At 45.1% G+C, this 13,035-nt stretch overlaps 1 protein-coding gene across 1 annotated transcript in view; it reads right to left on the minus strand.

The window, feature by feature from the left end:
- Nucleotides 1–11,903, minus strand: part of LOC129831098 (dysbindin-like) — a 31,717-nt gene extending 19,814 nt beyond the window's left edge. The window contains exon 1 of the mRNA XM_055894131.1: nucleotides 11,562–11,903. Within this exon, the coding sequence (XP_055750106.1) occupies nucleotides 11,562–11,607 (46 nt within the window). The 5' untranslated portion in view covers nucleotides 11,608–11,903. The remainder of the gene's footprint in view (nucleotides 1–11,561) is intronic.
- Between the last annotated feature and the right edge of the window lie 1,132 nt (nucleotides 11,904–13,035).

Raw genomic sequence — 13,035 nt, forward strand, 5'->3', positions numbered from 1 at the left:
GCTGACACACTCCAGCCACATGAGGTCTAGCATTGTCTTGCATTAGGAGGAACCCAGGGCCAACCGCACCAGCATATGGTCTCACAAGGGGTCTGAGGATCCCATCTCGGTACCTAATGGCAGTCAGGCTATCTCTGGCGAGCACATGGAGGGCTGTGCGGCCTCCCAAAGAAATGCCACCGCCAAACCGGTCATGCTGGAGGATGTTACAGGCAGCAGAACGTTCTCCACGGCGTCTCCAGACTTTGTCACGTCTGTCACATGTGCTCAGTGTGAACCTGCTTTCATCTGTGAAGAGCACAGGGCGCCAGTGGCGAATTTTCCAATCTTGGTGTTCTCTGGCAAATGCCAAACGTCCTGCACGGTGTTGGGCTGTAAGCACAACCCCCACCTGTGGACTTCGGGCCCTCATACCACCCTCATGGAGTCTATTTTTGACCGTTTGAGCAGACACATACACATTTGTGGCCTGCTGGAGGTCATTCTGCAGGGCTCTGGCAGTGATCCTCCTGCTCCTCCTTGCACAAAGGCGGAGGTAGCGGTCCTGCTGCTGGGTTGTTGCCCTCCTACGGCCTCCTCCACGTCTCCTGATGTACTGGCCTGTCTCTGGTAGCGCCTCCATGCTCTGGACACTACGCTGACAGACACAGCAAACCTTCTTGCCACAGCTCGCATTGATGTGCCATCCTGGATGAGCTGCACTACCTGAGCCACTTGTGTGGGTTGTAGACTCCGTCTCATGCTACCACTAGAGTGAAAGCACCGCCAGCATTCAAAAGTGACCAAAACATCAGCCAGGAAGCATAGGAACTGAGAAGTGGTCTGTGGTCACCACCTGCAGAACCACTCCTTTATTGGGGGTGTCTTGCTAATTGCCTATAATTTCCACCTGTTGTCTATTCCATTTGCACAACAGCATGTGAAATTTATTGTCAATCAGTGTTGCTTCCTAAGTGGACAGTTTGATTTCACAGAAGTGTGATTGATTTGGAGTTACATTGTGTTGTTTAAGTGTTCCCTTTATTTTTTTGAGCAGTGTACATAAAACACAGGAAATCACGTTTTGACTGTACTCAAATTACAATGAATGGTTACTAGCGTGGATTACTTGAGTGTGTACAGCATAGATGTCAGTTGCCCTAGAGCTTGGGCCTTTGGGTAGCAACTGACCATCTCTGTCTGTCTGGGCGATGACAGAGCAGCAACTGACCATCTCTGTCTGTCTGGATGATGACAGAGCAACAACTGACCATATCTGTCTGTCTGGGCGATGACAGAGCAGCAACTGACCATCTCTGTCTGTCTGGATGATGACAGAGCAACAACTGACCATCTCTGTCTGGCTGGGCGAAGACAGAGCAGCAACTGACCATCTCTGTCTGTCTGGATGATGACAGAGCAGCAACTGACCATCTCTGTCTGTCTGGATGATGACAGAGCAACAACTGACCATCTCTGTCTGTCTGGATGATGACAGAGCAACAACTGACCATCTCTGTCTGTCTGGATGATGACAGAGCAACAACTGACCATCTTTGTCTGTCTGGATGATGACAGAGCAACAACTGACCATCTCTGTCTGTCTGGATGATGACAGAGCAACAACTGACCATCTTTGTCTGTCTGGATGATGATAGAGCAACAACTGACCATCTCTGTCTGTCTGGACGATGACAGAGCGTGCAGGTTTAGATGACACAGTGTCACTTCAGCTGACTGTTTATCCCAGACAGGGAAAGACCGTTATATAAGACACGAAAGGGAGAGAGAGACAGAGAAAGGAAGAGGGAGACTGGGATAGATAGAGAAGGAGAAAGAAAGAGTGTGCAGTTGATGTCCCCATTATCAGCAGCTATCCCCAGTCTCTCCCCCTTTCTTTCTTTAGCTACCCCTCTTTCTCTCCATCACTCTCTTGCCTTTCCACTCTTTCTCGTTGTATGTGTGCTGCCGAGTCTGTTGTGTTCCTTCCACTCTTTTCAGAAGTGTGTGTGTGTGTGTGTGTGTGTGTGTGTGTGTGTGTGTGTGTGTGTGTGTGTGTGTGTGTGTGTGTGTGTGTGTGTGTGTGTGTGTGTGTGTGTGTGTGTTTAAGTGCATACATGTGTGGGTCGTGTTTTGTTTGAGGATTAATTAAAGGTAGTGAGTGTCCTAAGGGACTCCAGTGTGATTCATTACCGTGGTTGCTTGGCTCCGACTTTGTTAACACTGAGAAATAATGATATTCTGCCCTTGTAGATTGTGTCTCTACTCATCTTGACATAATAAAACTGCACGCATGTTATAAATATGAAATGAGTCATGTGCACTGTGCCAAGATAATTGAATCATGTTAGTCACCGCATATGCTGTCAAATAAGATATTTGTATGTTGACTGATGGAAAAATCTGTATTTATAGACATTAGTATTACCTCCGAACATCTTCCACCCTAACCAATAAAGAGAGGTGTATGTACTACTATTACTGCATAATAACTCTTAATGGGTTGTAATGAAAATGGATGACCAAGGTGCACCGGTGAAGCATGTAAGCAGTAAAAGTATATTATCATTCTGTGAGAGGGTTTTGGTTGGGCCCCTATTTAGCTGGACATCATTATCAGATTGCAGCGCTGCATTTAGAATGTTGTGACTACACAGTCGAGCTGCCTCGTCTAGACCACTAGTGGAAAGAAGGCTAATGCAAGCACATCCCACAACAGAGGCAACAGATTAGCAATACACATAATTTACGAGGACACATTACTCACAATACAGGACAATGCTGACAGTTTCCCTCCTTTGTTCTTCTGAAACGCATCAGCTCAAACGATTGTCTATTATTGGATTAAAAATATATAATTTTTCAGCATGATGCAAGGCATCCTCATACATTTAAAAGGCAGATTTCCACTCAAAGAAAAAACTACAGGCCTGACAAACGTTACATTCTTGACAGTTGTAGCAGTGTAATCTGCAAACGTAATCTAGCCTGGGCTAAAGCAAGGAAATCATGTTCTGATGCTGATTGGCTTCTTTTTAGGCAACTACGAAACAAGTGTTATTTTCTTCTCACGAAGGCCAAGTCTGAATATTTTATGTCTGTTACCACTGATAACCTGAATGACCCTAGAAAGTTTTGGAAGGCTATTACGTCTATGTCTGGTAACAGTAATGTTAATGAATTACCGTCATTGTAACGATCGTCGTAATATTCTTCCTCCTCCTCGGACGAGGAGAGGCGAGACGGGTCGGACCAATAAGCAGAGTGATTAGTGTCCATGATTATTTATTATAACGAAACTGAACACGAAACAAAAGAACACCATGAAACAATCGACAAACAGTCCCGTGTGGCACGAATGCAGACACGCGATACAACCACCCACAAAACACACGTGAAACCCCGGCTGCCTTAGTATGATTCTCAATCAGAGACAAACGATCTACAGCTGCCTCTGATTGAGAATCATACCAGGCCGAACACAAAAACCCCAACATAGAAAAACACACATAGACCAACCCACCCAACTCACGCCCTGACCAACTAAAGAAATACAAGAAAAAAGGAAAACAGGTCAGGAACGTGACAGTCATGTGTATTGAAGGACTTGCTGTATAGGACAAAACGGAAATGCTGAATTGTTTCAATGAGCACTTTGTATCATCTGGTAGGCTGTTTGATTCAGTATCCTCTGTCTCTGTACAACCCTGTGTGGATGAACCAGTGAGAGCTGGTCAAACTTTTTGCTTTTTGCCATTCTCAGTGCAGGAGGTACATAAAGCCCTGAAATCCTTAGATCAGAGAAAGCCTGCAGGTCCTGATCATCTTGAGCCCTGCTTTCTAAAACAGGCAGCTGATTTCATAGCTGAACCACTTACATATAAGGAAAAAGCAGAGCACAATTACAGCAGCCATGAAGGTTTTAAATGATATCACTGAAGCCCTTGACAACAAACACTTTTTATTGATCTCTCTAAGGCTTTTGATACAGTTGATCATGCTATACTGAGGCAGAGATTGTCGAGCATAGGTCCTTCAGAGCATGCAGTTGCATGGTTTGCTAATGATCTGTGTGATAGAACTCAGTGCATTCAATTTGATGGGCTCGTGTCTGTTAAATTGTCTGTCTGTAATGGTGTACCCCAGGGTTCTGTACTTGGTCCCCTCTTATTCACAATTTATATAAATAATTGAGACAAAAATGTGCAAAATGCGCAACTCACTTTTATGTTGATGATACTGTTATTTATTGTTGTGCTTCGTCCCTCACAAGCTTTCCAGAACTTGCAAACCGCTTTTTATACTGTTCAACATACCTTGTGTCAATAGAAGCTTATCCTCAATAGTGACAAAACTAAACAAATGGTGTTTTCTAAAACAAGAAATAGACCTCTGAACCTTTCACATATTACTGCCTGTCAGGGCAATGAGATTGAGACTGTAACCTCATATAAATATCTAGGAATGTTAATTGATGACGGCCTCTCTTTTAAATTGCATATTTAACAACTTACAATGTTTTTTTAGTTGGGATGTTATTTGAGGAATATGGCATCGCCGATGTCAAGGATCGGTAGGATAGTTCATTTTACGAGGGTATGTTTAGCAGCATGAGTGAAGGATGCTTTGTTGCGAAATAGGAAGCCGATTCTAGATTTAATGTTGGATTGGAGATGCTTAATGTAAGTCTGGAAGGAGAGTTTACAATCTAACCAGACACCTAGATATTTGTAGTTGTCCACATATTCTAAGTCAGAACCGTCCAGAGTAGTGATGCTAGATGGGCGGGCGGGTGTGGGCAGCGATCGGTTGAAGAGCATGCACTTAGTTTTACTTGCATTTAAGAGCAGTTGGAGGCCACGGAAGGAGAGCTGTATGGCATTGAAGCACGTCTGGAGGTTAGTTAACACAGTGTCCAAAGAAGGGCCAGAAGTATACAGAATGGTGTCGTCTGCGTAGAGGTGGATCAGAGAATCACCAGCAGCACGAGCGACATCATTGATGTATACAGAGAGAAGAGTCAGCCCGAGAATTGAACCCTGTGGCACCCCCATAGAGACTGCCAGAGGTCCAGACAACAGGCCTTCTGTTTTGACACACTGAACTCTATTGGAGAAGTAGTTGGTGAACCAGGCGAGGCAGTCATTTGAGAAACCAAAGCTGTTGAGTCTGCCGATAAGAATGCTGTGATTGACAGAGTCGAAAGCCTTGGCCAAGTCGATGAAGACGGCTGCATAATAATGACATCATTTAGGACCTTGAGCATGGCTGAGGTGCACCCATGACCAGCTTGGAAACCAGATTGCATAGCAGGGAAGGTATGGTGGGATTCGAAATGGTCAGTGATCTGTTTGTTAACTTGGCTTTCGAAGACTTTAGAAAGGCAGGGTAGGATAGATATAGGTCTGTAACAGTTTGGGTCTAGAGTGTCTCCCCCTTTGAAAAGGGGGATGACCGCAGCAGCTTTCCAATCTTTAGAGATCTCAGACGATACAAAAGAGAGGTTGAACAGGCATTAGGGGGGTTGCAACAATTGTGGTGGATAATTTTAGAAAGAGAGGGTCCGGATTGTCTAGTCCAGCTGATTTGTAGGGGTCCAGGTTTTGCAGCTCTTTCAGAACATCAGCTATCTGGATATGGGTGAAGGAGAAATGGGGAGGCTTGGGCAAGTTGCTGTGGGGTGTGCAGAGCTGTTGACCGGGGTAGGGGTAGCCAGGTGGAAAGCATGGCCAGCCGTAGAAAATGCTTATTGAAATTCTTGATTATCGTCGATTTATCGGTGGTGACAGTGTTTCCTAGCCTCAGTGCAGTGGGCAACGGGAGGAGGTGCTCTTATTCTCCATGGGCTTTACAGTGTCCCAGAACTTTTTGGAGTTTGTGCTACAGGATGCAAAATTTCTGTTTGAAAAAGCTAGCCTTTGCTTTCCTAACTGCCTGTGTATAATTGTTTCCTAACTTCCCTGAAAAGTTGCATGTCTCTGGCGCTATTCGATGCTAATGCAGTACGCCACAGGATGTTTTTGTGCTGGTCAAGGGCAGTCAAATCTGGAGTTAACCAAGGGCTATATCTAGTTCTAAATGTTTTGAATGGGGCATGTTTATTTAAGATGGTGAGGAAATCACTTTTAAAGAATAACCAGGCATCCTCTACTGACGGAATGTCAATATCCTTACAGGATACCCGGGCCAGGTCGATTAGAAAGGCCTGCTCGCTGAAGTGTTTTAGGTAGTGTTTGACAGTAATGAGGGGTGGTCGTTTGACCGCGGACTCATTAGGACAAAGGTAATGAGGCAGTGATCGCTGAGATCTTGGTTGAAGACAGCAGAGGTGTATTTAGAGGGCAGGTTGGTCAGGATGATATCTATGAGGGTGCCCGTGTTTACGGATTTAGGGTTGTACCTGGTATGTTCCTTGATAATTTGTGTCAGATTGAGGGCATCTAGCTTAGATTGTAGGATGGCTCGATGTTAAGCATATCCCAGTTTAGGTCACCTAACACTACAAACTCTGAAGATAGATGGGGGGCAATCAATTCACATATGGTGTCCAGGGCACAGCTGGGGGCTGAGGGGGGTCTATAACAAGCGGCAACAGTGAGAGACTTATTTCTGGAAAGGTGGATTTTTAAAAGTAGAACTGTTTGGGCACAGACCTGGATAGCATGACAGAACTCTGCAGGCTCTCTCTGCAGTAGGTTGCAACTCCACTCCCTTTGGGAGTTCTATCTTGGCGGAAAATGTTGTAGTTGGTGATGGAAATTTCAGAATTTTTGTTTGCCTTCCTAATCCAGGATTCAGACACGGCTAGGACATCAGGGTTGGCGGAGTGTGCTAAAGCAGTGAATAAAACAAACTTAGGGAGGAGGGTTTTGATGTTAACATGCATGAAACCAAGGCTTTTACGGTTACAGAAGTCAACAAATTATAGTGCCTGGGGAATAGGAGTGGAACCGGGGGCTACAGGGCCTGGGTTAACGTCTACATAACCAGAGGAACAGAGGAGGAGTAGGATAAGGGTACGGCTAAAGGCTATAAGAACTAGTCGTCTAGTGCGTTGGGGACAGAGAATAAAAGGAGCAGATTTCTGGGCGTGGTAGAATAGATTCAGGGCATAATGTACAGACAATGGTATGGTAGGATGTGAGTATAGTGGAGGTAAACCTAGGCTTTGAGTGACGATGAGAGAGGCTTCGTCTCTTGAGGCACCAGTTAAGCCAGGTGAGGTCTCCGCTTGTGTGTGGGATGGGACAAAAGAGCTATCTAAGGCATGTTGAGCAGGACTGAGGGCTCTACAGTGAAATAAATCAATTAGAACTAGCCAAGACAGCAGTAGACAAGGCATATTGACATTAGAGAGATGCATAAAGCAAACACAGGTGTTGATCAGGAGAGCTAAGACAACGGGTAAATGGCGATGAATGGGCAGAGCGGGTCAGTTAGGTACATACAGGACCTGAGTTCGAGGCTGGGGCCCGACAGGTAAACAAAATGAGGTACCGCGTTATTGAAACAGTCCAGGGCATCAGCTGTATAGCCGAGTGATCATAGGGTCAAAAGAGCAGCAATAGGTGAGTCAGGGTGCCGTTCAGTAGTCACTACTACGCTAGGCGAGCAGGGGACACAGCGCTCAGAAAAGCTAGCGGGCCGGGGCTAGTAGATGGTTCTTTGGCGACATCGTAACAGAATAGCCTGTTGAGATCACATCGGGCGATCACGTCGACAGTCCAGTCGTGATGGATCGGCGGGGCTCCGTGTCAACAATAAAGGGTCCAGGGCAATTGGCAAAGGAGGCCCTAGAATAGCCCTATAATTAGCTGGTATATGGGCCTAGCTCGAGGCTAGCTCAAGGCTAGCTGGTGCTTGCATCGGGACAGAGGCGTTAGCTAACAGTAGCCATTCGTTTGCAGCTAGCTAGCTGCGATGATCCGGTGTAATGATCCAGAGTGGCAGGAATCCGGTGATTGGTAGAGAGAAGCAGTCCGATATGCTCTGGGTGGATATTGCGCTGAGCAGACTGGCAGGTGTTGTTCGAGCTAAGGCTGGCTGGCTGGCTGGTGACCGAGAAAAAGGTGAAGACCGCTAGCCGTGGCTTACAAAGACTAGGAGCTAGTTAGCTGGCTAGCTCCTGATGGAATAAAAATAGCAGATCCGTACCACATTGGTTGAGGCGGGTTGCAGGAAAGTATATTTAGTTTGTAGATAGAAATGAGATTAAGATATATACGAAGAACACGGCTATTTACACTGGATAAGACAAGGATAAACACCATGTCCTACTGCTACGCCATCTTGGATGTGGTTGAGGATAGGGTTAATGTTGAACCAGGATGTGGACATGAAGCTAGGGTACGGTTGTGGTTGAGGATATGGTTAATACAGAACCAGGATTAGGGTTGTAACTGGGATGTTGACATGAACCTAGGGTTAGGGTTGTGGTTGAGACTAGGGTTAGGGTTAGGGTAAACCAGCATATGGATATGAAGATAGGGTTAGAGATAGGAATAGCAGCATCCTCATCTGTGCTCATCTGTCACCCAGGATTAATTTAATTAACTTATTGAGCGTCTCATTACAAAGGGAACTGATGGTGAGCTGCTCATGACAAAGCGAACCGGTAACTGACTATGAGGGGGGCGCCAGAACAACAAGACTACTCTGTCTTTGTTTGCTTTGTTGAATAGCTTCATTTGCATCCAGCGTACGTACAGAAGCTATACTGATTATGGCAAAGCAAACACACACACACACACACACACACACACACACACACACACACACACACACACACACACACACACACACACACACACACACACACACACACACACACACACACACACACACACACACACACACACACACACACACACACACACACACACACACACACACACACACACACATTCACAGAGGAGTTTCCACTACAATACTCATTGGAACACAGTGCCCAGGCTATCTGCATTTTACATTGGTTTGTGCAGACAAGGAGAGCGTAGGAGTGGGAACCTGGGGGCAAACTGAGTCTCTCTACTGTTAGGTCCACTCAACATCCTAAAGAGAGAGCTGGCAGAGCCAAATTAACAACACTCTGTTAGAGCATTAAACATTCACTGCCATTAAACAATGGCATGTTCATTCTGCCTGCCTGCCTGCCTGTCTGTCTCGTCCCGACTCCCGACCCCAACACGTTCATTACTATGGGACTGCTGGATATCTAATTTGAATATTGAAACAATGTTGCAAAAGTCAGAGAGACAGACAGCCATGTTTATACAAACCCCGCTGTTGAAAAGGAAATGTTCATCTAAAAGAAATGGGAGATAATGTCTAGATGCTTTTTATAGTGGAGATCAAGTTTATAACTTCCCTGCCTGATGAGACAGTGGATTACGCAGTCAGATGGAACAGAGTAAATAGCCATTTTAACATCAAAGGTTTAGCCGGTGGTAATTTGTGGAATAGACACCAGCTGGAATGTGCTTTTAACCAATCAGGATTAGACCCACCTGTTGTATAAATCATATTATAAACTGGGTGGTTTGAGCCCTGAAAGCTGTGGTATGACAAAACATTTAATTTTACTGCTCTAATTACGTTAGTAACCAGTTTATAATAGCAATAAGACACCTCGGGGGGTTTGTGATATATAGCCAATATACCACGGCTAAGGACTGTGTTCTAGCACTCCACGTTGCGTCATGCGTCATCCCTTAGCACCCCCCCGGGCCCCCCGGGCCTTATTGCTTAAGTAACTCATATTTTAAACACATTTATGAACAATTAACAGATTGTGCAAGATGGATGTCTTCCTCCTCCTCCTTCTTGCAGCGTTCTCAAGGCCGATGGACAACCAGCGCTAACCCAGCACTAACTGTTCATGTTCTGTTCTGTTCTATCTATGTCCTGTCCTAACTCTGTCCTGTCCTTACTCTGTCCTATCCTAACTCTTTCCTGTCCTAACTATGTCCTGTTCTATCTTTCTCCTGTCCTATCTCTGTCTTGTCCTGTCCTAACTCTGTCCTGTCCTTACTCTGTCCTATCCTAACTCTTTCCTGTCCTAACTATGTCCTGTCCTATCTTTCTCCTGTCCTATCTCTGTCTTGTCCTATCCTAACTCTTTCCTGTCCTAACTATGTCCTGTCCTATCTTTCTCCTGTCCTATCTCTGTCTTGTCCTATCCTAACTCTTTCCTGTCCTAACTATGTCCTGTCCTATCTTTCTCCTGTCCTATCTCTGTCTTGTCCTGTCCTAACTCTGTCCTGTTCTATCCTGTTGTCTTGTCCTTTCTTAACTCTGTCCCATCTCTTTCCTAAACACGGTCAAACCATCCCCCGGAAACCATCCAATCTTCTTCTGCACTCAAAGTGAGTGGCTGTGTTAATAGACCATGGGACATGAAAGTCTCAGGACATACTTCACATGTTATGTTGTATTTCATTCTATGAATGTCAGTATTGTCCCAGCGTGTTGCACAATAGTTTTCAAAATTGTAATGATTACTGCTGCAGAGAATATGTTTGATTATATACTTAACACAAATATAACCGCAGCATGTAAAGTGTTATCCCATGTCTCATGAGCTGAAATTAAAGATCCCAGAAATGTTCCATCAGCACAGTAAGCTTATTTCTCTCAAATGTTGTGCACACATTTGTTTACATCCCTGTGAGCATTTCTGATTTGCCAAGATAATCCATCCACCTGACAGGTGTGGCATATCAAGAAGTTGATTAAACAGCACGGTCATTACACAGGTGCACCTTGTGCTGGAGGAGAACATGGTGGGGGAGAAGTGGAGGGAGTGGATGTGGAGGAGGAGGATGGATGGATGGATGGAAGGGCAGAAGGAGGAGGGAAGTGGGGAGTGCAATAATAATGAAAGCAATAAAAAGCAACAAAAAGCCTTTCTCCAACAGGTCTGATCCATGCCCTTAACTAAGACATTCTGTCATCGTGTGTGTGTGTGTGTGTGCGTGCGTGCGTGCGTGCGTGCGTGCGTGTGTGTGCGGCCACACTGAGCTGTCACAATGATTGACATCGCCCATCAATGACTGGAGGCTACAGCACCAATAATTTCACACCCAGACTTTGTGTTATTCATTAATAACACATGTATCTGTCTGATTATTACTGTATGTGTTCAGTTGTGGTTGAAGGCTTGCATCTTATCCTCTTCACTCCAAACGTTTGACATCAAATAATGTTGATATTAATTCCATACATGTTTGAAATTAAATCCACACGTTTTAAACTAAATCCAACACGTTTAGAGATTAATCTACCACCACCCAAAAAATACATTTTAGTGACAACTGTGACCATGAAAACTAGAAAAGAAAGATAAAAAATTGTCTACCAGGAAAGAGAAGACACATACCCACAAATATCAAAAATATCTAATAATCAAGCATGGATCAACATCTGCTAGTCCCGATACCTTAGCGTGTAGACATCACGACACAAACAAAAAACGAAACAAATAAATAAACCAAGACAAGCTGGCATCGGTACCATAGAAATAGAACTAGAGCCCTGTGCCCATACACATATATACTGGATGTATATCTATGGTGGGTACCTACAGCTATTCCTCTGGCTGCCGTCCATGGATCCTGGAGAAGAAGACATCCCAGCGGTGTTGTAGATCAGAGCCAGAGGAAAGAGAGAGGAGAGGAGGGCAGGATGAGGACTGGGTGAGGCGGCAGAGAGGCGATGTTGCCAACTCTCAATCACAACACCGTCTGTCTCTCTCTGCCTCTCATCCTAAGAGGCTGCTTTAACCACTAACTCACACATACACTCACACACGCAAACACGCACATATAATATTACACACACGCAAACACAGAAACACGGCAGCAATGTTCTCCCCGACACACACTGGCTGTCTGAAAGTATAGAGCTGCTGCCTGCAGGCTGACTGGTCTAGCTGTGGAGACAGAGAGGCTTCAGCATGGCTAGGAGCTGGAGATGGACCAATCAAACGGCTAGGAGCTGGGAATGTACCAATCACATGGCTAGGAGCTGGGACTGTATCAATCACACGGCTAGGAGCTGGGAATGTACCAATCACAGGCTAGGAGCTGGGAAAGTACCAATCACACAGCTAGGAGCTGGGAATGTACCAATCACACAGCTAGGAGCTAGGAATGTACCAATCACACAGCTAGGAGCTGGGATTGAACCCTTAGCCACAGTCATATATATATTTTTATTTATTTGACCTTTACTTAACTAGGAAAGTCAGTTAAAAACAAATTCTTATTTACAATGACCTTTCAGGGCCATTGTGCACCGCCATATGGGACTCCCAATCACGGCCGGATGTGATACAGCCTGGATTCAAACCAGGGACTCTAGTGACGCCTCTTGCACTGAGATGCAATGCCTTAGACCGCAGCTCCACTCGGGAGCCCCATGTGAGGGGGAGCTGCACTCAGAACAGGGAGAGGAAGATAGAGGCAAATTGTGTGTGTGTGTGTGTGTGTGTGTGTGTGTGTGTGTGTGTGTGTGTGTGTGTGTGTGTGTCAGAGAGAGATGAGGAGTAAAAGAACCTCTGATATGATGTGTGTTGTCATAGTCACAATAAGGCTGAACATCCGGCCAATAATCAGCCTTTCTTCTCTCCTCCCTCATAACGCGCAGCTAATAACCCTCTATCATCATAATGTCAACACTGGCCTCAGTCCTCATGACTCAGAATATCTCAAGGCCTGGCTCAGTCTATATAACTATTACAACATCCTGCACCACTATCAACAGCTTTTTACCAATGCATACAAGAGGGACCGGAGGGAGCAGGAAATGTTATATTATTACTTATGAAGATCCTCAATTAGATAGGGGGTGATTATGAAAGGGGAGGGGAGCACCAACTGGACATAGTTAATGGGATATGAAAACACATATTGGTTCACACGTTAATGACTCATTTTCTCAGGACATACAGTACTGTGTATTGGTTGTTTGACTATTATACTGAATTCTATGAATGTAATCCTTGTCCCAGCATGTTGCACAGTAGTTTTCACAATGTGAGTGATTATTGCTGCAGAG

The sequence above is a fragment of the Salvelinus fontinalis genome, chromosome 32 (genome assembly GCF_029448725.1).
Source record: "Salvelinus fontinalis isolate EN_2023a chromosome 32, ASM2944872v1, whole genome shotgun sequence".
NCBI lineage: Eukaryota > Metazoa > Chordata > Actinopteri > Salmoniformes > Salmonidae > Salvelinus > Salvelinus fontinalis.